Raw genomic sequence first — 24,382 nt, 5'->3', positions numbered from 1 at the left:
ACGTGAATAGCGTATGCGCGCGCGGCAAACGTGCGTCAAATGAATAAGAAGAGCGCCTAAATAGCGTGTGAACGTGAACTTTGTGTAGCTATCAGTTACATTATTTGATTGTTATCAACGATCATGCACCGTGCACGGACAAGAACATATATTATATGGTAAACATATACGACAGCACCCTAAATCCTAAAGGTATCCGCCGTGCCTTCCTACTCGAAAGGTAACGCTTTAAGCTAATTCCACAAAAGGAATCCTTTCTAATGTCAGATCTCTACAAAACCTTCGTACATACCAGAAGTAATCATATGGTGGAGCGTGCCCCAATTACCCCTCACAAACCCTCGTTTACACATTATAATCCGCATTACCCCTGGCGCGTTTTAGCAAGTAGTTCAATTTTATTACTGATTTTGAAAAAATGAATACCCTGTAAAGACATTAACTGCGGTAGAGGATTGCTTCTCAAACACGGAGACATTCTACTAAAACAACTAAAACAACTACAAGGTGCCGGGGTTCCCATAATCTTAGGTAGGTTACATGGAAAGTACTTAGGCTTTCCCCAAGTCCGCCTTAGGCTTAAGGCTTAGGAGTATTTTAGGCTTAGGAGTATATTAGGCTTAGGAGTGGTATGATTTTCCATAAAAACTGGGAAGAATATTTCATATTTTTCAGCTTTTAAGCATTTCTACCACATTTCGCGACTACCTGGCTAACCGCTGTGCCCGAACCGAAACCCTTTGCAAAAAATCCTTCTAAAATGTCATTAACGTCACATTGTGTAATTTATGTTCAGTCCATGCATGCTGTGAAAAAAAAACGTAAGACTAATAAAGGAACTCACTCTATTTGCATGACCTAAAGTCCTAAATAAAAACTAAAACAAACCGTATAATAATATTTACCCTGGATAGTTCTATAATTCAGAATCATTCCAAGGACATGCAATCCGTCACTATACACAGAAATCCGAAACTGATTCGTTCTCTCGGACGGAATTTAAACTTCTCTCAAACTGAAAAGTTTCTTCGACGTTTTTTTGTCAAGGAAAAGGTTCATATTTGCCTATGTCAGCGACTGTACACCAGTAGGCCGTCAGTAACCTGGGAAACTAGCTACAATGAACACAGCTATATTCTGTGTAGCAATGCCGGCTTTCCGCTTTGCAGAGACAGACCGACATATCCCGAATCAGTATGGGTTTCCTGTATGCATGCCAAATACAAAACAATATTCTATGAAGTAAAAACAAAAGCGACTTATAAGATTTGAAAACTTATCAACTGCGGTTAAATTCATCAATGTCAGTCGGGTTTCACGGATTAGCCTGAAAATACCCCAGCAATTTAATAGAAAAAGGGCCAAGGAGCCCAACAGATTTTGTTAATCTATTCTTTGAAGGTTCGAATGGGTAAAATTGGATAAAACTTCATAAACTGATTTAACACAAAAAAATTATGGCACAAAAATCAAGAACTAAAATCAGTCACATACTCGATCTGCTTCTATGTTTTCTTAACAATTCATCCACAGCTACCGATATGGAAAAAACTGTGCATGAAACAGTGGTCCACTAACGAGTAATGCAGTTAAACAAAGTATAAATTCGCTGAACACTGAAAAAGCATAATGAAATGTGGGAACGATTTGGAATAAGAGAAGAGGTCTTATAAGGCAGTGCATCGGCTGATATATCACAGAATAACGCGACTAATGACTATAAATGGCTCTTATATATATTTATAGTGTTTGCACCCAGTTGGACGCATAGTTAGCAGCACTATGGCAAAACATGTGGCACCCAACAACCAAATTTCAGTCGTGCAGTTTCAAACAACAACATGCATGGGAATCCCAAAGCTGGTAAATTGTACAGGTTTATATAGTTATATTTATAGTGTGTTTACGAGAGTACAACTGACAAATTTTGTGTTATAAGATACTTTTCGTGTGTCGTATGGTATGGGTAAGAGCGCTATTTATAATGAATATAATAGAATATTTAATCGTAAGATTGACACCTAAGATACGACGAATACAAGACAAAAATTGAGTTCGTGTGATACTTAGATTTAATTGTAAAATCATGATTAGACTAACATAATAGGTTGTGTGACGTGACATTGTCGATAATTATAGCTATATTGTAACTTTAGTCCATAATTACGGTTGGAAGCATGTTGCTTTACAGAAAACAATGCATGTACTTTAACAATAAAAATCAGTGAAACAGAATGATAGGAATAGCAAAATTCGATCAATATAATGATAAAATTCTTGCTGCCTGCAACGAACTAGTGATCGCATGTACATTGCTCATAGTCAGATCGATTCGTATTACTATATGAATTAAGTAGAGTTTTGTATTATTGTAATTTTCAGCAACGTAATAATGAATATTATTCAAATTTTGAATGTTTTTGCACATTATTTATTTAAACCAAACAGCAATGGCAATGCCTCCTATAACCACTGAGTTACTATTCAGCAAACTTTGACTTTATCTTTTATTCGGGATTGTCAGCCGATAACAGCACCGTGCTGCAGAATGCATGCATGATATATACATAACATTTAATTCTATATATATAAAGGCTAAAATATACCAGTTCTGAAATCATTTGAAAATCGTTGGATCTTGCTTTCGTAAACGCGGACGCCGAGTATATAATTTTATATAATTTAATACCAAGTGCTCGCCAAAATCGCACAATAACTAAAACGCGGTGGTGTTTTATGAGTCTTTTGTGAATAGATGAAAAAAATTAATAATGTGTTTTGTATAGAACGTCAGGGGTATTTCGGGGCACGTGCCGAGAGTAAATAAATCATATTCTTGCCTATTGAAATGAAACAATGTTAATAAAACGACAGGACTACCAAACAAGAAAACGTTCATCTCATTGTCTCGCAAAAGAAGAAGGATAATCCCCTATTTATACATTGTTTGATATATATTACTATTATGTCTATGAATTTTTGTTTTCATGAAGTACTGAAGAGCTTAGCAATTTCTACCCTGACCCCGAGTTCTCTATCAACCATGTTGGCTTCATTGCATGGCATTGCTTGTGTGTGAATTACTTGCAGGCATGCTCGCGTGCAGGTTCAAACCCCTTGCTATGATTTATGGTATTTTATATAGTTATATCAACTAATAGGTCAGTTGCACCTACATAATAAAACTCTATCAGTCTGGGGATATTTCTCGGCAGGTAGCTCATGACATAAACCACAACGACTTATTATGGTATACTACAGACACCGCTTTAGGCTATCTCTTTAAACTCTTTTTTAAGTATAGTTTCAACGTGAAAAATGCCGGCATGAACGGGAATAGTGAAGAATTTTTTACGCTATCTACAGCCGTAGAGAAGCCAAATGCGCTCGCTTAATACTGCACAAGCATATAAAGTAAAATTAAACAATGTAATCTTTACTAGTTAAAATTATGCAGTATGCATGCATGCATATAGTATCCTTTCAAAATAAATATTCTACATTTGAATTCAGCTTATATATTAAAAGACATAATTCTTTTAGAGCAAGAAGCAAGCAAGCAAGAGCAAAATTGATTTTGCTTTCAGGAAATTCATTAAAAATTACGAGAAGTCGGATCACATCGACAAATATAAATGAATGCATTTTCGAGATATTCAATTGTTATGGATTCTAAATAATAATGATACAATCTTATATATATGTCAGTGCTGGCTCTAAATGATATAAGAAAGGACACAAGACGGAACTATAAATCACTCAAATTGTGAGATGACGGGCAATTAATAACGTGGAATAGTAAAGCTTTTCTTTTATGCTGCATGAAATTCTATTTCAAAAATGAACGATTGAATCTACACATGTAAATATAAATTATATTCTACTTGAGATTTAATAGTCTTTTATAAAAAATATGCTGCGTAAAACTTCAAGCGAGGCATACGAATTCCAAAGATTATGATTATAGTCTATAGATTGTAATTCTAAACTCTATACTCGATCCATTTTGTAAAAATGATCAGAATTTTTAATCGATAAGTCAAAACCATTCCCGATACACTCCGTTTATATAAGTTCACCGGAAAAAATTCACTATCTAAAATCAGTAAAATGTGTTAACGAAATTATCGATTATCACTGCACACGGTCGGTATACAGAAGCGCCAGTTCAGAAACTGTATGTGCAAAATGGGAAAATACCGCCGGCGTTATCAGCGCGGCGCGTGCAACTTTAATCAGCGCAGACTAACATTCATGGACGAATCACAAAACACTTCAACGCGAAGAAACGTCCCGACAAATTGCTTCGGACCGTTAATACGGGTATTACAATGCCCGGTCTAAATCGACTTGACAATCACAATAAAATTACTATAGTATGTCAAAACATATATCTGAAATATTGCTTTGAAATTAATATGCTGGTAAACAGATGATGAGTATGTGATGCAAGGAATTATTTCATGCCAAGACATATTTCACTCGGGCAGATTCACGTTATTGTTTTAGCCTGTTATCTCAACTTTTGATGCCAATGCGATATCGGGTTTGGGAGAGGAGGTATAAAATTCCTTTTTTCCGTAGTAAAAAAAAACTTGCGAAATTTCGGTTTGCGGTTTCGATGCAAAATGGTCAAGAAATATACAGTCTTGACTTTTTAATTAATAGGCATAAACACAGCCTTGTGGCATATTGTTGTGTTTACATGCCTAAGCGAATACACCGAGATGCCAAAGATACGAGAATTTACTTAATACGCCTATACAAACAGATGGAAAATTTCTAAGTAATGTCTTTCTGTACACCGTTGTAATTTTTCTGCTTGTTAAAACTCGTATGCGGCATAACAACAGCGGGAAATTATAGCCATTCTCATAACAATTTGTGCAAGTGAAAGACAAAACACGGCAACTTACGTGGATTTCGGCATAATTTTCCACAATCTTCGTCGCATATACAGATTTCATTTGATCCCGTGCAATCTTTATCATTTTCACAGCTAAGAATATCTTTACAAGCCCATTTATACACTCTTGGTCTCAACCGAGGCGTACATGTGTTACCTTCTCTCGAGTTGTGTCTGCCCGTATACGACCGCGCTAAATGCAGTGGAACAAGAAGCAGCTCACATTAGTTTTAACTGAAAGCCATATTAAAATATTTCAGCACTCGACTCCACAAATATTACCTACGCCGTCAATTACATGGAACAGAAGTAACCATTGAAGCTTGAAAATTATCCTCATAATATTTTCTGACTTCCGGTACGCTAACTTTTGAAAATTTTCTGACTACATGTTGAGCTGTTAGGTCCAACCAAGTAGGTCGAAATACTACGAGAGTGGGTCATGTTGTAGTGACAGGGGGAGACACGGTGTAAGAAGGTCAAAGCGAGATAGCACATGTTATGTGTGCGCCAATCAAAAGCACGCATGTCCGCAGTAACGGCAGGTGCTTAGTTTGTATCAAAATTGTTCTTTGTTTTCAAACACTGGCAATCGCATGGCTCTATGAATAATTTAGGCTCAATGGGTTAACAGCGATGTGTATATTGCAATGCGCGTGTGTTTTGAAAGCATATTAGCGGCAACCAGGTGCTGGTGTTTGAAGAGAAGAAAGGTTGTTGAAAGAATTTCGGATATGGTGGGTTGCATAAAACAGGAATACCGTGTATTAGGTCATAATCAAACACGAAGCAGCTTTCAGAAAGAGGAAATCTATTATTAACTACCTTCTGAAGATGAAGACGTCTATGGCGCATTTCCGTCAATAATACTCGAGTGTTGAATTGCATTCTCAAGTTTTTTCATCTTGCGTCACCCTCATAACCGAGAGGACAATCATACGGGCGCACGTCATTTTACAGAGTCGTTGCCGTCCATCCAAGACCCAATCTACACCCATCTAGTTTAAAAAAAGAAAGATTGCATAGATGAACAAGTTGTAGTCAGTCTGTTAACACGTTGCTAAATGGCGTTAATAATGTCAATTTGCAGAGCTTCGTTGAAATTATCTAAGTTATCACCTCGAGCCCTCGTTGGCTCAACTCCAGCATCGAGCGGTGTTGTCAGTTTGTAATTTTTTGTCAAGTTGTTACGACCACAAACGTGTTGCAGCATCGCGAAATGATATTCAAGTAATTCAACTATGCCTCTCATTGGATAAACTGGCTAACTCCGTCTTTGATTAAAATCTTGATGTTATTAGCAAGTATGGACTCGAGTACCCAACCTATTTTATAGTTGTAACTAATCAGTTACGTAAATTAATAACTCTGAAAGACTACATGTTTTCTGGTTTAGGTCTCACCGATGTATAGCAGCTCAAAAAAGATTAAATCACTGGACCTGCAAGGAGAACAATTTCGAGGAAAATTTACCCTAATTACAGGTTCTTTTGCTGACCAATCACGACATTAAACAATTATTGCACTTGTTGAGTTCAATACCTATATCTACTTGTTGACTTCAACCGATTCAATATATCCAAAAATAGCTACTTAGTTCTTCTTTAGGAACACTGGGTTTGTAGATAAAACTGTTTGCAACAGTATGGTATATAACACAGACATACAGTATAAACAAGGTTATCTTTCGGGTTAGTTCAAATTTTCTTTTGCAAAGAGAAAACCAGAAGACTGATGAAGTTACTGTATGATAGTACTAAATATAGATTTCAAGGTTCAGCAGTATAATATAGTAAACTTTTAATTTTGATAATGTCATCAACGTTGACATATGCAGGGTCGATCAAGCGTGCATATATGATCACAAGACTTAATTCATCATATCGCGTGCGTCGTGTCGACTAGAATGATTATGTAGTCAATTATTATACACCAAGTGTATAAGCACACAGTAATCTCAAGTGATCACGCTGAGCGAATACCATTTCAATGAAGCCAATCAAACGGTCGAAACAACGTCGAACAAAGACCGTTACTTGTGAGTATTGTTCAAATTTCAAACACACATGTGCATGAATTGATGATAGTATCATAATATTGGATTGTCACGGCGAACAATGGCAGGCCACGTGTTGGTCAAGTAAAAATAGCATTGCATCGCGAAAACAGCCATAAGAATTTTTTTTGATACTTGATAACTATACGTGTTGGTCATAATTTTAACTCACCTTATAATTATCGAGTGTTGATGATGGTCAGTAGCTTTGTCTATCATTGTGGTCAGACGTGACAAACACTTTTGATCTTATAGTTGAATATATATATATATATATATATATATATATATACATTTACACTCGTAATGAGTGAGCTGGTGAGGGAAAGGGACAAATTTTCGTTTAAATAGGTTTGAATATGCCCGTCAAGGGTACGTATGGTAAACACGGAGAACATTTTTGCCTATATTATTATACCTGTGTTGCAACTCCAAATTTATTTTGGATTTTTATTCATTATATTTATAACACCAAATAAACCATAATATTGAGATTAGCAACATTAGCAATAAGATAAAGAGAGATGCATTGCGAGTTGATTAGGGCTAATCTAATAATATTAACCCATCTGAGTCAACGTCGTAACTTTTCCCAGACTTTGGTTTGTTTGCAAACCATCTTGTACGCAAAATGTTTTAGCAATTAGCACAGAACACATTAGAACATTCTGTATTACTCGACATTAGGGCTGTAAGCCCCTACACTCGTTCTCAGATACCAGACGCTCATACCCTCTCGGCTCTCGTCCAGACGTCCAGTTAAACTATATGGATACACAATGCAAACCACGATGCTCTTCTCTAGCCTCAACACCGCCACCAATTTATCGGTCAGATAAACAGCAAATTTGTTCGAGTTTACGTTACAAACAAGTTATCGTCCATATATCTTTCAGTTCCTTGGTTCAGATAACGGAAGGAGGTTGCATTGAGGTTTTCAGAGAAATAGAAACCCACAGTTCATCTTTGCTAACAAATAGACCACTTGTATCCAGATCCCCATCCCAAAATACTTTACTTTGTTTCCTACTCAAGTCTTTTAATCCTATTAACGACTGAACAATGAATAAAACTCTGAAATCCCAATCCTAATCCTAGCATATAATCCTAACTTGAATCCAACCCAAATTCATATTAATCAGTCACGTTTTCAAGGTAGTGCAAAAAAGTGAGCCAAAACGGCTGAGTGGATCCTAGTTCAGGTGCACTTAAAGTAGTTTCAGTCGCTCACTCAGTCTTTGCCGCAGCGTGGGGTGAGCGGAGGTAAATGAACTTGGCCCTGGGACGAGGTTCGGTCACCGATAGGCTAAAATCTTGGAAATTCTGCTGAGTCTTTACACCCTCTTCTTGTGAATAAGGAAATGCTATAATCTGCATTAAAGAATGCCTTTTTAACGGTGTTTTTTTATCCAAGAGATTTATAGTTGTACGAATTTAGGTTATATTAATGGTTTGCATATATTCCTAAACTATAATAGGGCATATACATAATTAATTGGTTCATTCATATCATCAAAAGAAAAAAATACCTAAATTGCTCCTAAAATCGCAGCAAGAATGGTAAACGGTCTAAAAAGTAATTATATACGTGAAATAAACCGCAAAATTGGCAATATAGCCCAATTTGATCAAATCTGATGAAAGATTGTCTCATAACATTGCCTCATACACGTATCAAAATAATCCATCAAAATTTCATAAGTTGTAACTTCAGCCGTGCAAACCACAGACTAATTGCTTCAGCTGAATACCTTTTGAACTGATATAAACTAAATAATAGATACTGAATACAAATGTGGAAAAAAAGGGAAAAACTTTGACAAAATGAAGCGGTTTCGACCAACAGCCGGAAATAGAATAAGTTTATTAGTGAAAATATTTGAAATTTCAACAACTAAAGAAAGGTAATACATACTTCAGGTCAATCAGTTACGTTTACGTCGAAGAGCGAAGATCTCTTCCAGTTGATGGCGAATGCATTGGTAAATCAATGCGTAATTAAAGGCAATGTGAATATGGATATACAAAGGTATTCACCTGAGTCGCCTAGCGCTGAAAATTGCGGGACAAATGGAAGCTATACAAACCAGCTTGCAGATACCATGGCCGAATTTCGTCGGAATGGTCAGCTATGCGACGTTATAATTTCCACAGAAGAAAAAGCATTCCAAGCGCATAAAATCATCCTTGCTGCTAGTTCATCGTTTTTTCAGAGCTTATTTACAGTGGATATGAGCGAAAAGAACAAACAGACGATCAAGATGGACAATATTGACCCCGCAACAATGACTCTTGTTTTGGATTATATATACACTGGTGTTATAACGAACCCGAACTCTGATGATGCTAGAGAATTATACCTCGCTGCGGACTATCTAATACTACCGGGGTTGAAGCACAAGGCAGTAGAAATCATGGTTGAAGCTCTAAGCCCGGAGAATTGCCTCCGTACGCTGGTTTGGTCCCACAGATTTTCAAGCCGTGCGCTGTTTACGCACACATTTCGATTCATATTGGATAACTTTAACAGCGTCTCACGCACGGCTGACTTTGTAAAACTCTCCGCTAGAGATTTAAAGCTCTTGCTTTCTTGCAACAATCTACGTGTTCCAGACGAAGAGGTTGTTTATGAAGCTTTGAAGCGCTGGTGTGAAGAGAAATCCGACGAAAGGTGGACTCAATTTGCCGAATTGTTTAAGTTAATAAAACTTGAACACCTATCGGGTTACTACATTGAGAATACTATCCAAGATGATGTCTTAGCACTGCCCGATGAAGAAGTTCGCTTCGAAATCTTGGAAACTATAACGGAGTATACAGTTTCGGAGAATTTGGAACATTCCACAATCAACCCGCTTGCGCCACCAAGACGCCATATTGCCATGGTTACTTGTGTGCTTACTCCGGATGTATACGCATACATTCCGACCAGTAAAGAATGGTTAGAAATGGCCGCAGTGCCCACACCGAGAATTTTTAGTTCCTCAGCCATTTTCAACGGTCTGGTTTATAATGTTGGCGGCCTAGCTTCAAGTGATGATAGTTCGAATGTGGTAGAATGTTTCGACCCCTCCGCCAACTCGTGGCTCTCCAAAGCCTCGTTGCCAGTCCCCACTCGAGCTGCGGCAGTGAAAGTACTGGACGGTTTTCTTTACGTTGTGGGTGGAAGAAGTAACAGCGTCCGCTTTAATATCGTACAGCGGTACGATCCATGTAAAGACAACTGGACCTTAGTGACTTCATTACACGAGGAACGTAGCGGAGCTTCTTTGGTCAGTTGCCATGGAAACCTATACGCCATTGGTGGTCGGAAGGACGAAAACACATTTCTACGATCGGTCGAATGTTACAGCCCATCTCAAAACACGTGGACACTGACCACGCCCATGAATGTTGCACGAGCATCATCGGCTGCTGCTTACATCCAGGATAAGATCTACGTCATTGGTGGAGTGCGCGCCCCTGGTGTATCCCACAATTCATGTGAAACTTATGACACGACCCTTGACCAATGGAACATGATTTCTAGCAATATCGTACCCAGGTCCTATGCGGGCATTGCGGCATTCGACACGACCCTACTAATATGCGGCGGTGAGGACAGCGGTAATTTCCATGATACAGTCGAGTGTTATGACATTGAAAAAGACCGATGGGAGATTGTGGACAAAATGCCGAGGGCAGAGAAGTTCGTAGACTGTTGCCCGATGTTCATATCGAAAGATTTATTGCCAATATTTCCTTGCGTGAAGTCTGACTTTTCATAAAACTCGATTGCTCAACTCACTCTCAACATTGAGAAAGCTGAATGTTCTTAAAAAGAACAAAGAGTGGAAATGAGCCTGTGACTGCATGAAAATGCTTGACACGATACTGTGCTACCAACAGTATTTAGGTACAGAATAGTGAGAATACCTGTATGCCCCCAAAAAATACAAATAAAAATGTGTTTTTAATAAGTTTCATGGAGTATCATTAAAAAACACAAAATCCTCGTTATATTTTTCAGGTCATTTGAGGCCTAGAAATCTTAATACGACTCTCAAGTTTATGGTTTTTCATGTTATCTGCACTGGAAATACGGATTCAGTACATTAAATATGCATAAAAGTATCACAGCTTCACCTGCTACAAAACAGTAAATATTTTATCAAGTCATACACATTTCAAAAGTATGTTCGTTCGCCGTCACTTACAATCTTTCTTAATGAAAAATGTCCTTTTCATTACAAAATTAACATAATCTGCCTATACATTATATATGAAATAATGTTTTAATTTATAAAAGCGCTCAGACTATTTGTCGACTTCCCGCAATATTTCAAAATCTCTCGTTTTGACAATTCGATTCACTCCTGAAAAGGGCTTTATGTTGAACGGCATCTCTTTTTAAGAAAGCTGGATTAAAGATGAAAAAATAACAATGTTAATCTATTAAGACATGTCACAGTAAGCTTGTCATTTTTCATTGATGTGAAATACGTCAGCTATAAAGTTAATCGTCACATCATTATTAACTTTCAATGCAAATAAAAAGAGGGAAATAGACGATGTTCAATGACACCAACTTCCGGGTATTCAACCTTTATTAATAATACCGACTGAAGATTAGGAAAGACACATCAAACGTTATTCTGATTTTTGTATAAAGATAATATAAAGCATTCAGGTTAGTGAACATACTATATATTGTAGTGGCCTTTCTGTACTATATGACTTAATATCACTATGACTGCTCTCCTGTGTTATATAACGAGATCATTGCGTCAGGAATGACCAAAGAGTGAAGTCAAAGTAACCATGGATAATTACCCGACGTCGGAGCCACGTTGCTTTTTTTTAATGCCAAGTAAATGTCGTGATTTTCCTCAGTTCTAGGAGCATTATGTAGACACGAAGCGCTGCCAGTCACTCATGATCACTGCCACTGCACATGACAATAAGCATGATATAAAAGTCTGTCTGTGCTACACGCCTTTCATTAATTGCTCGTATACCAAATGTATTTAATAGCACCCAATATTTATCACAGTTCTGAATGGTGAATAGTTATGATATTACTACCAGACTATATTCCCAATTATATATTGCGCAAGACTTGCAGTGAGATCTTAAAAAATATAACCGGACGCTGAATGTGGTTCAAAATTTCCGCTCTGTATATGACGCAATTATCACGACATTATCGGCACCGCACAGGACTAAAATTTTCTAAAATTTGCTAAAATTTTCTGCTCCTGGTTCGGTCTTGAAAATATTTTAATTGTCTTCGATTTTCTAAAAAACCTCTGGGGCCAGTTGTATCAAGCCTGTTTGGCTTAAACGGTGGATAAGTTCAAAATAGAAAGCAAGTCTATCGTTTTATTCAACAAGCGAACTAAATGTTTTTGACCTTAATACAAAGATACTGTTTACAACGATGTATTCAGTGTATAATATTCAAGTTCGGCTCGTTCGACAGAGATGTAATTTATTTATGAAAGTTATTTATTTTTGACCTATCATGCATCGTTTAAGCTAGCTTAACAGGCTTAATACAACCGGCCCCTGATATATAAATATTGAGTATACTGATTAATCACCGAAACTCTCTTCGTATATATATAGTTTCATCTTCCATCAACCATTTTCACTTTTCACGTTTCGTTTTAAACTATAGAAACTCTTTATATTGACTGACAGTCTGACTCAATTGTAACAAAAGATATTATACCGTACGAGAATTAATCACACATAATTTTATACAGGTTATGAATTACTTCTTGTCTCATAAACTAAGAGCAAAGAAAATGTCACTTGAAAAGGTCTCTTTTCGCATGTTACTGTTTCAAAACATAATCATGCAGTTGTCAGACTACAGAACTGAGAAATGAACCCCAGTCGACTAAAAGGAGTCACTACTTAATTTTTTTTTAATTTTACAGGACAAAAGCATAAGAAACAGCACTGAATGGAATGATGGAATCAAACAACAATTCAACAGAATATACGACATTTGAGAGGATTCTCTCGCTAACGACTGGTATTCTACTGCTGGTTCTATCCCTTGCTTCAATAATTGCCAACGCACTACTTCTAGCTGCCATCTGTTGCGATCCTTACAAATGTCTTCGTAACGTACCAATAATATTCATAGCAAACCTCGCAATCGCTGATTTGTTGACAGGACTTGTTGTGGACCCATTGTATGCTGTCTACAATTTTGGTATTTATCAAAACAAATATTACTCGAAAACACTAGAAATTGGTGATTACGGCTCTTATATAACAGTCAACAACGCTATAGTCACAATAGTAATACTCATCATCGACCGAAGTGTGGCTATTAAAAAACCTTTCTTGTATCGTCGAGTTATGACACTAAATTCAGCTGCAATAATTGTGGCCATTTCGTGGATTTACTCCGGATTTTTCTCCACGTTCCGCCTCATGGGAATGTCTGACGAAACGTATATCTTACTGGATACACATCTACATGTCACTTTCTCATTTCTCTCATTGACTCTCTTATTTGCTTTCATATACTCCAACTTGAAGACACAGAAAAGACGGAGACTCAAAGAAGTCACATCTATGGAAAATATAGACAACACAACTAGAGAAAAACTTCAGGAAATCAAATCTGACAAGCGGCTTTTGGTGACAATATTCTTCATTTTATCTCTCTTTTTTCTAACATATTCGCCTTATGCTGTTTTCATTCATTTGGAATTTTTCTGCACATCATGCAGTAAATCCAAGTTCTATTATTTCTTGAGCAAAACATCTGAGCCCGTAGTGTATCTGAACAGCGTTCTCAATCCATTTATCTATGCGTGGCGACACAAGAACTTTCGCAAGGCTCTGGGATGGGTCGTGAAGTGTCGTGGACGAAAGAGGACGAACGTTCGAGAATATGGAACAAATCGTGAAACCAACACAGCTGAGGAACCAGTGGTGTCCTGAGCACGGATGAGTCGAACGTATAGGTAGTCCATACAAAGTACGTGTGTGCTATTTCATATTACGCGGTGAACGCACGCAAGTGATAACCACTCATGGGTAGGCTACCTAACCGAAGGCACACAGATAAAGCGAATGGTGAATGTCAGGAGACGTCAAAATTCCCCACAAACTTTGAATTGTTCAATTCGTATAACCCGGCTTTTGTGTACAAATACGATCGACATACTATATATGCCTAATATATTTTCAAGAGTTGTAATAACATTGTATTTTTCCACCAAAGATGGTAAATAAATTATATTAATATGATTACTAAAGAAACCAAATACACTCATAAAGGATTGTCATGCATCATTTCTCAGTATGCAGTTCATTGAATAATTGAAGATTGAGTTTCTATGTTTAGTTAATATACATCATATTGAAATGGTGCAAATTTATTGAACATGCGTGTCGTAAACATTAAAGTGAATATATTAGATTTTAACAATACCCACGTAGATAAGTAATTTTTAAGTATACAATTGATGATTGTAAAAATTGTTGAAAAATTAAAAATGATTGCAATGTTACAAAAAAGCTACGTTTATCTGTTAGGACACAAACTGTTAAACCTAAAACTGTTCACTTTTAGCTAAATCTATTTTTACGTACATTTCAACTATATACGACAAGCGTTATACAAGTATTGTCTTTGAGCATGTGTGCAAAAGCAAATGTGTTGTGCAAAAAAACAATATACTGTTTGAATTGACGTGAGATTCGCTATCATTTCCAATCACATTTCAATGTCATTTTTTGTTAATTCAAACAAAACCTGCACGAGAACAAATAATTTTGAAATATACAATATATTCTGAAAAAGGTATTTGGTTTTTGCTAATCCTCAGGTACAAGATAAAGTATAAGGCATTTATACAAATTCGTAATTATATATAGTTGATGTTAAAAAAATAACTAGAATTTAACTTGTGCTATAGAAAGATGAATTCCTGAAGTGTGTAAAAGAAGAATAATTTGTTTAGGCAGTGCTGAGCCTGAAGCTATAGAAGGCACATGCAGCCTTGCATGAACTGAAAGAGTCGTATATGTTCAAGAAATTAAATTTCTTGAAGAAGGCCAGACCTATTTGTATAGCGTTTAAGAGCGCACAAATTGCGATCCAAAATCATCATGTCAATAGAGTGTAAACTGTAACAGGTGCAAGTTTCCGGTGAATTGTTTTTCTTCGGTATACCAAAAAAATTACGCATTTGTATTCACCATGCAAGTTACGTAGCTCTTTGAGACAAGGTAAGAAGTATTTGCCCTGAACAATAACAACAATAACTCAATCAGGACACCATGCAATAACTATATATTAAATGATTGGGCCTCATGAAAAAATTGAAAACTCATTAGTAATTTCGAAAAGCAATTGGCTAATATTTCCTCAGAATGAGGCTAACAGGCTTTAATTGGGTGTTTAAATTAAAACAATAGCTGGTTTCTTTTCATTAGTCTAACTGCACGCCAAGTCATTCACTAACTAAGTAACAGCTGCTTGGAATATATACTTGTATGAAATTTTGTATAGGAGTGAATCCTAAGCTTGAAAACAGCACTGAAGAGCTACAGCCATAATACCGTAGGGTAAAGTATACAAAGTTATTCCTATTAATTTATGATATTTTAGTACATTTTACGAGATTATTATATCCTATTGAAAAAAAATAAACTGAATCCGATAAAATAACCATCCTGTTTCCAAAATTAAGTCACACGTTTATAATAGCGAGTGCAAAATTCTCTGATTCTGATGAAATAGTAGCCAATTCGGCAATTGCTTTTCGAAATTACTAATGGGTTTTCATGAGGCCCAGTCACATTGAGTCCTGATTGAGTTATTGTTATTGGACGACTCTTTCAGTTCATGCAAGGCTGCATGTGCCTTCTGTAGCTTCAGGCTAAACACTGCCTATATACACATTGTTCTTCTTTTGAACACTTTGAAAACGCAAAAATATTTTGACGGTTATGCGTCCACACGACAACACGTATCCGGCGTTTTCGCCTACTAAAAACGGAAGAATCTAAAAACGCTCTCAAGAGTGGAAGAATTTGAAAACGACGACTGAGCCGATACATACGTGCATGCATGTGAATAATTGCCGTATAAATTTGAAAACCATGACGTAACGTATAACGTATCAAATTGTCTCCATATATTAATCGTTTTAAAGGGAAATATTTGCAGATTTTCTTTATAATTTTAGCGGTATAAATAAATTAGTTCAACATGACTATCGCCTGTATTCTAAAAGCTCACTCACACTCAAACTCATTGAGTGGGAAATCTCAATTCTCAATCTTCTCATAACTTTTCCATGGCGTTTTTTTCAGTCAAACAATGGCTTGATCTTGCCTTACCTTGGCTTGATAATGTTTTACCTTAAATCTATTCATTGACCGCTAAGAAAGAATTTTCTCATTGATCAGTAATAATAAAATTTCTATGTCACACTCAGTGAGTGTGAGCGAGCTTTTTCAATACAGGTGTAAATGTTTTCAATTCAAAAGAAAATATGCAAATATTTCGCTAGCGAACTATTTCTCTGTAGGTGGGAATCCACCCTTAATATACTGAAGCCAATACAGTACTGCTTTATCAATAACCGACTTTATTTCATACGTCAGAAGTGAATTGGTTCGATCGTGTGAACAGACCTTTAGAGTCTTATTCAGGTTGAGTCTTATTTAGGTTATTTTAATTGTGTGTGAAATCTTCGCCAACCTTTTAGCATGCCGAGGAAGGATTCACGCGGAGGAGCATGGAGCATGTCCAAACAAAGTTCTCATTCTTGTTTTTTGCTTTGGGTTTGGCAGATTTTTGTTTTGAATTCCCATTACATTTCCATCACTACTTTCTTAATTATACAGGTCTAAATTAGAGAACACCGCTGAATGGAATGATGGAATCGAACAACAGTTCAACAGAATATACGACATTTGAAAGAGATCTCTCGCTAACGATTGGTATTCTACTGCTGGTGACATCTCTTGTTTCAATAATTACCAACACACTACTTCTAACTGCCATCTGCTATGATCCTTACAAATGCTTTCGTAACGTACCAATAGTATTTGTAGCAAACCTCGCAGTCGCTGATTTGTTGACAGGACTTGCTGTTGATCCATTGCTTGCTGTTTACAATTTTGGTATTTATCAAAACAAACATTACTTGAAAATCCCCCTTGTTTCTCACTACATCGCTTTAATCACAGTCAACAACGATATAGTCACAATAGTAATACTCATCATCGACCGAAGTGTGGCCATTAAAAAACCTTTCTTGTATCGTCGAGTTATGACACTAAAATCAGTTACAATAATTGTGGCCATTTCGTGGATTTACTCTGGATTTTTCTGCGCAATTCGCCTGATGGGAATGTCTGACAAAGCGTATCTCTTACTTGATACACATCTACATGTAACTTTTTCATTTCTCACATTGACTCTCTTATTTGCTTTCATATACTCCAACTTAAAGACAGAGAAAAGACGGAAACTCAAAGAAGTCACATCTATGGTAAATATAGACAATGCAACTGAAGAAAACATTAAAAAAATGAAATCTGACAAGCGGCTTTTGGTGACAATATTCTTCATCTTATCGCTCTTTTTTCTAACATATTCGCCTTATGCTGTTTTCATTCATTTGAAATTTTTCTGCACATCCTGCAGAAAATCCAAGTTCTATTATTTCTTGAGCAAAACATTCGAGCCTGTAGCGTACCTGAACAGCGTTCTCAACCCATTTATTTATGCGTGGAGACACAGGAACTTTCGCAAGGCTCTAGGATGGGTCGTGAAGTGCCGTGGACGAAAAAGGTCAAATGTTTGAGAAAATGAAAAAATAGGCATTGCTTGAAGCTACACGCAAAAAGCACTTGCACGTGAAGAGTCATATATTCAAGAAATTAAATCCCCTTGAGGGCCGACTTGTTCGTAAAACGTTTAAGAACACACAATTTACGATTCAAAATGTCAATAGGGTGCAAAATGTAACAGGTGCAAATTTCCAGGGAATTCTTCTTTTCGATACTCTTTTCGATACAGTTCGTTCTCATAATTTAGCTTAGATAAAAGTAATTATCCTAATATGGTGGTGTGACTACAGATTTAAATGTTGATTTATTCCTAGAAACTATACATTTGTATTCATCAAACTATGTAACTCTTCGAGACAAGCAAAGTCTGCGTTCAAGACAATGACAAAAATTTAATTACACCAGTATTTTTAGCATGATTGGTCTTTGTCGCCGTATATAATTTTGAAAAGTTATTGACGAATGATTAGAGTGAGGTTCCCAAGGTCTGAATTAAGTGTTTGAGTTAATACAGAAACTGGTTTGACTACATTAGTTTAACTCCTATTCCTTCATTATAGAAAATTACACCTACATGACGTATATGCATGTAAATACAAATTAAAAGTTTTATTTGTAAATAAAATAAGCAATTAAGGCCCTGTTTATATGAGAGGCGAGACGGGACGTTTGCCGGGACGGGACGATGACCGGGATCTCGCCATGTATATGTTTGTATAATATTTTTCCTGCTGTGTTTATATGAAGGCGGGACGTTTTTTGTCCCGTCCCGCCTAGGCGGGATCCCGCTTTGAGCAACCGGGATCCCGCTTTAAGCGGGACGTTTTTTGTCATATAAACGCTCCATCCCGCTTTGATCGGGACAATATTACGCTGACATTGCACTATTTGATTATTGTCACGCGTCATCTAAACAGACAAAGTTCCAATATGGCCATTTTCAATGATTTTCATAAACGTCACGGGTATTCTCGCGAGAAAACATCCCGTATAAAACAATCATGTAAACGCGAGATGGAAAAACGTCCCGTCCCGGCAAACGTCCCGTCTCGCCTCTCATATAAACAGGGCCTAAGAGTAATATTACGTACGGTAAGAAAAGTCTAGAGTAGAGTTATCCCTAAAATATTTACTGAACTGAATTAGAACCGGTTAGAAAGTTAAAAGTTTATAGTATGTAAGAATATAATCAATATGTTCGCGAAATTAAACTTCTTTTAAGGAGGACAGACTAGATTATTTGTAAAACGTTTAAGGGCGCACAAATTGTGATCCAAAATCATCATGTCAATTATAAGAGGGTGTAAAATGTAACAGGTGTAAATTTTCGGAGAATTTTGTTTAATGGTACAGTTCGTTCTCATAATTCAGGCTCAGCTTGGATAAAAGTAATTATCGTAATATGGTGGTCTGAATAGAGATTTAAATGTTGCTTATTCCCAAAAACTATGTAGCTATTTGCATTCTTCAAGCTATATGTAGCACTTCGTGACAAGCTAAGTCCTAAAACAATAACAAAATTTAATTATAGGACACCAGAGTATAACTGTATTAGCATGATTGATCTTCGGGAGAACCCGTATGTAATTTCAAAAAGCTATTGGCTAATGATTCTCCAGAATGAGGCTTTCCTATTCTCAATTGGATGTTTGAAGTAATACAAAAACTGGTTTGACTGCATCATAACGCCATTCGGGCTTCACTACAGAGAGTTACATGCAGCGGCTACATGGCATAAAACTTGGCATAAAAGTGAATCCCATGCATTCTTGAAAACAACGAGAGCGATATCACGGTAGGGAAAGCTTATTCTTAAAATATTTTTTAAAAATTATTATATGCTGATGATAAAAAATAGACCGTATCCGATATAATATATATGAATTTTCTTTTCATAATAGCGATCGGAGAATGCTATGAAAAATTAGATCGATTTTAGTACAAAACTAAAGTAAGAAATTTTGAAGATATTAAAGTCCACGAGATTTGCCAGAATACAAGACGCACATATAACGTTACGTTCTTTAATGTTAATGTAACGTTACTTACATTCGCCCCAATTGCTGAGCCGATGGCTCAGGACGCGCGCACACTGTGAGGAAATGTTCACTCGTGCACAGAATTATTCAACATGTCGAATATGCGACGCCGATATTACGCGTGCCAGAAAAAAGAATACGACACCGCACACTTGAGGAAACAGATCAGCTAACAGTCACGTGTGACGCTCAGCTCAGCTGTTTCCTTCAGTGTGCGCCGGGCTTTAAATTCTAAATAAAGTAGACATGCAACCTATATTACTTATAAACACGGAAACATTTTGTCAATTGTCAAAAAAACATGCAAAATAACCAAAGGGCAGCATAGCAGCGTCTTCCAGTAACTTCTTATCAAATGGAAAGGTAATTGCCCAGTGTGTACATAGAAGAAAACGTTCCCGACCTAAGAACCTTCGTCAGGATTCATGCAGTCTGAGTATGGCCCTTGGTTTAATCAACAGTAAACTTGCAAGAATACTCGGGCAAAGGTGTAGGGAAATTATTTTGCAAAATAATGAAAGGTGGTTTTTCGGCTTGCATTCATTGATGTTGTTCATTGATGCAATCAAGATTACAGTAATGGCCATTTGAAAAAAAATGGATGTCTGTCACGTCTCGCGAACGAGAGCGTAGTTTCAACCGGTGTTTATCAAATAATTCGACTCCACACGTGTAGTAATTGACGTTTTATTTCACCTATAAAGCGTACATAAACGGCTTCGTATGAAGCTTAGTATTCTAATAGTTTCACTTGTAATTCTTCGATAGAATTTCCCCAGACAAGAAGTCGAAATAACATAAAAGAACACGCTAAAAAGTTTATAGTGAAGTCCCCAACTATAGGCACATATCTCATATCTAACCACGCAATGCATTACTGCCTCTAAATTTACATGTTAATTGTGACACGACAATGTCCATAAGAAACGTAAATGTTAGGACATGAAGTTGATCAAATAAAGAAGACAAGGAGGCAATAATATTGGGGGACTATAGATTTCTGACTCAAACCTACGGAGAAGTGACTTCTATATCTTATGGCAAAATTGCGCGGTTTAGCCCGCCCGCCATTTAGATATAGTACACGATGAAAGAAAGTAGAAATTCTACATGACAATCACAGCTTTAATGTCGCATAACTGGGTTATATTCAGTGTAGATTTTATTTTTTGGTCTATATTTGGAAAAAAGGACATTCAGCTGATTTTATTATCTCATGAAAGGTTAGTTAAGAGCCCAGAAATTGCGATCCGAAATTATGTGAACAGGGAGGAAAATGTAACAGGTGCAAATCTTTTTGAAATTGTACAAGTTTGCTTTGACAGGTAATTCTCTCTTAACTGATAGTAGCTACGGTTTTAAATTTTAGAGGCTAGCGCGCATTCCTGACAACAACAAAAATCTATACCCGCGTTTGCACTAGAGGCATAGATCAGGTCTAGGACAAGTCTAGGAAATATGTGCCACGTTCACACTGTCTTGCTTGCTGATGATATCTGATAGACAACATCATGACAAAATACTTGGGAAACACCCCAAACACGCTAAATCCCGTTCACGTTACAAAAATCGGTACAGGTACAGACCACCTTCTTCTGCTGACCCGGGGCCGGTTGTATCAAGCCCGTTTAGCTTAAACGATGGATAAGTCAAAATTAAATAACAGTCTTACATCTCTCTTAAATGAGTCAACTTGTGCACTGAATATGCAGTTGTAGACAGTATCTTTGTAATAAGGTTAAAAACAATTTAGTTTGCTTGTTAAATAAAACGATAAACTGGCTTTCTATTTTGAACTTAACAGCTGGTCAATGCGCATTTGATGTCACGTTTTCAACTATTTATGTGATTATATTGTCAGGCAAATATCCTTCATGCATGCATAATGCATGAACCAAGTTCTAAAGATGTCAATAGTTTTTTTTTAATTACAGGACAATAAATAAGAACATTAAAGAACAGCACTGCACGAATGGAATGATGGAATCAAACAACAGTTCAACAGAATATACGACATTTGAGAGAGTTCTCTCGCTAACGATTGGTATTCTACTGCTAGTAATATCGCTTGCTACAATAATTGCCAACACACTTCTTCTAGCTGCCATCTGCTACGATCCTTACAAATGCTTTCGTAACGTACCAATAGTATTTGTAGCAAACCTTGCAGTCGCTGATTTGTTGACAGGACTTGTTGTGGATCCATTGTATGCTGTTTACCATTTTGGTATTTATCAAAACAAATATTACTCGAAAACACTAGAAATTGGTGATTACAGCTCTTATATAACAGTCACTAACGCTATAGTCACAATAGTAATACTCATCATCGACCGAAGTGTGGCTATTAAAAAACCTTTCTTGTATCGTCGAGTTATGACACTAAAATCAGCTGCAATAATTGTGGCCATTTCGTGGATTTACCGTGGATTTTTCTGCACATTCCGCCTGATGGGAATGTCTGACAAAGTGTATATCTTACTGGATACACATCTACATGTAACTTTCTCATTTTTCTCATTGACTCTCTTATTTGCTTTCATATACTTCAACTTGAAGGCAAAGAAAAGGCGGAGACTGAAAGAAGTCACATCTATGGAAAATATAGACAATGCAACTAAAGAAAACATTAAAAGAATGAAATCTGACAAGCGGCTTTTGGTGACAATATTCTTCATCTTATCGCTCTTTTTCCTAACATATTCGCCTTTCGCTGTTTTCATTCATTTGAAATTTTTTTGCACATCATGCAGTAAATACAAGTTCTATTATTTCTTGAGCAAAACATGCGAGCCTGTAGCGTATCTGAACAGCGTTCTCAACCCATTTATTTATGCGTGGAGACACAGAAACTTTCGTAAGGCTCTAGGATGGGTCGTGAAGTGCAGTGGATGAAATGTTGTTTAAGAAAATATGGAACAAAACCGCTGAGAAGCAAGTGGTGTCTTGAGCATGAATGAATAGCCAACCTGGGGTCGGTTGTATCAATCAAACCCGTTTAGCTTAAAAGTCAAAATTAAATAACACTCTTACATCTCTCTTTTTTTATTTTCTCCCCTATGTACAGTTTTATAATTAAATATTACATATGATTTTATAATAATGTTAGGCTAGAGACCTACTAGAAACCTAGTCAGGCCTTTGAGGCAATGAGTCAACTTGAATATTATGCACTGAATATGTAGTTGTAAACAGTATCTTAGTATTAAGGTCAAAAACATTTAGTTCGCTTGTTGAATAAAACGGCAGACTTGCTTTCTATTTTGAACTTATCCACCGTTTAAAGGTGAAATCTATTTTGAACTTATCCACCGCTAAACGGGCTTGATACAACCGACCCCTAGGTATAAAACTAAGGAAATTTCAACCTTTTTTGGTTTTTTAAGGAATTGTTTAAGGAATTATATGTTTTTAAGAAATTTCTAAGGAATTCTGATTTTTAATCCGAAGTTCACAAAATATTTCAAAAATACAAGATTGAACAAAGGGAACCAATGAAAACTGTTCTTATTAAGGTCTCTTCAATCTTTACACAATCTAATTTTATCTAAACAAATAACTTATCCAAGTTATTTGTTTATTACGAGTATGACTGCTTAAAAACATATGAAACGAAATTTTTGCTTGTACAGTTTGGTTTTCACCTTTCTTTCGGGGGCTATTTTTTCATCCTCCCATAGTCCCATTCCCGTTATTTAATACTTTAAACATTATAATAGACTTAGTTTTGTTGTGTCTTTCTTCAATATTTTTCCAAGACAGAGATTGGAGGATATTGAGAAAAACGAGTTTCATAAGATGCCCTTGAAATAACTTAATAAAAAGCTTCAGTATGATTGTGCTAATTTATTGAACATGTCATGGACTTTAAATGAAATGTATTAGGCCTTAAGGCTTAACAATGCCCGCGTAGTTAAAGTAATTTTGTAGTAAAGTATACAATTATTCATCGTAAAGAAATAAGAAATTATTGCAATGTTAAAAAAGAGCAGAACAAATTTCGTAAGGCTCAGGGATGGGTCGTGAAGTAAGACAATACGAAAATCTATAGATGACGAATTTTAAAAATGATCCAAAGTCCAGCGCAGTGTTTACAACATGTCCTGTATTTATTTATTTTGCGAACCGCTAATTGTAGTAGAACATTGCGTGGCGGCAGTACAAAGCGACCTGGACTGTCACAATTGCTAAAAAAGCAGAAGTGGCATATTGACTTTGCCACCCTTCTCTTATACTTAGAGATGAACTAAGCGCTATAATTAAAAATTAGAAGATTTTGCGCTGTCACATGACCAGGCCTGAACCAGGGTTTTCGCCTGGAGCGTAGATAAAAAAGCCTGGCCTGCGAGGTTGGCTATGTAGCTCTTCGTGAAAAGATAAGAAGTGTTTGCCCAAGGCAATAGCAATAACTCAATAAGGAGACCAATAACTATATTAGCATGACTAATCATCATGAAAACCCACTAGCAATTTCGCCGGAAAAACAATTGGCTAATATTTCATTAGAATGAGGCTAATATTGCATCAGAATAAGGGCTTCAATTGGATGTTCAAATTAATGCGTGC

General features: G+C 36.5%; 4 protein-coding genes across 4 annotated transcripts in view; 3 read left to right on the top strand and 1 right to left on the bottom strand.

The window, feature by feature from the left end:
• The window catches only part of LOC114530202 (neurogenic locus notch homolog protein 1-like), a 33,765-nt gene extending 28,454 nt beyond the window's left edge, over positions 1–5,311 (bottom strand). The window contains exons 1-2 of the mRNA XM_028551779.1: positions 5,189–5,311; positions 4,917–5,099 (exon numbers count right to left, since the gene is read on the bottom strand). Of these exons, the coding sequence (XP_028407580.1) occupies positions 4,917–5,099; positions 5,189–5,246 (241 nt within the window). The 5' untranslated portion in view covers positions 5,247–5,311. The remainder of the gene's footprint in view (positions 1–4,916; positions 5,100–5,188) is intronic.
• Positions 5,312–8,620: 3,309 nt separating this feature from the next.
• On the top strand, positions 8,621–10,918 carry LOC114530342 (kelch-like ECH-associated protein 1). Its single transcript, XM_028551954.1, has one exon. It carries the CDS (start codon positions 8,930–8,932, stop codon positions 10,727–10,729), a length of 1,800 nt encoding a protein of 599 aa, XP_028407755.1. The 5' UTR covers positions 8,621–8,929; the 3' UTR covers positions 10,730–10,918.
• A 2,002-nt stretch (positions 10,919–12,920) lies between these two features.
• Positions 12,921–14,313, top strand: LOC114530218 (beta-2 adrenergic receptor-like). Its single transcript, XM_028551797.1, has 2 exons — positions 12,921–12,984; positions 13,099–14,313. The coding sequence occupies exons 1-2, from the start codon at positions 12,921–12,923 to the stop codon at positions 13,905–13,907; spliced, it is 873 nt and encodes a 290-aa protein (XP_028407598.1). The 3' UTR covers positions 13,908–14,313.
• A 2,545-nt stretch (positions 14,314–16,858) lies between these two features.
• LOC114530217 (beta-2 adrenergic receptor-like) lies at positions 16,859–17,799 on the top strand. The gene is made up of 2 exons (XM_028551796.1): positions 16,859–17,476; positions 17,632–17,799. The coding sequence occupies exons 1-2, from the start codon at positions 16,859–16,861 to the stop codon at positions 17,797–17,799; spliced, it is 786 nt and encodes a 261-aa protein (XP_028407597.1).
• Positions 17,800–24,382: the final 6,583 nt, after the last annotated feature.

The sequence above is a fragment of the Dendronephthya gigantea genome, unplaced genomic scaffold (assembly GCF_004324835.1).
Source record: "Dendronephthya gigantea isolate DGI-Jeju-01 unplaced genomic scaffold, DenGig_1.0 000061F, whole genome shotgun sequence".
Lineage (NCBI taxonomy): Eukaryota > Metazoa > Cnidaria > Anthozoa > Malacalcyonacea > Nephtheidae > Dendronephthya > Dendronephthya gigantea.
This window is presented reverse-complemented; position numbering and strand designations above follow the sequence as displayed.

Coding starts and splice junctions, on each gene's coding strand:
- LOC114530217 (XM_028551796.1), top strand. CDS start 16,859: ATGGAATCGAACAACAGTTCAACAGAATATACGACATTTGAAAGAGAT. Junction 17,477..17,631: donor TCAAAGAAGTCACATCTATG/GTAAATATAGAC, acceptor CACATCCTGCAG/AAAATCCAAGTTCTATTATT.
- LOC114530342 (XM_028551954.1), top strand. CDS start 8,930: ATGGCGAATGCATTGGTAAATCAATGCGTAATTAAAGGCAATGTGAAT.
- LOC114530218 (XM_028551797.1), top strand. CDS start 12,921: ATGGAATCAAACAACAATTCAACAGAATATACGACATTTGAGAGGATT. Junction 12,985..13,098: donor GATTCTCTCGCTAACGACTG/GTATTCTACTGC, acceptor TAATATTCATAG/CAAACCTCGCAATCGCTGAT.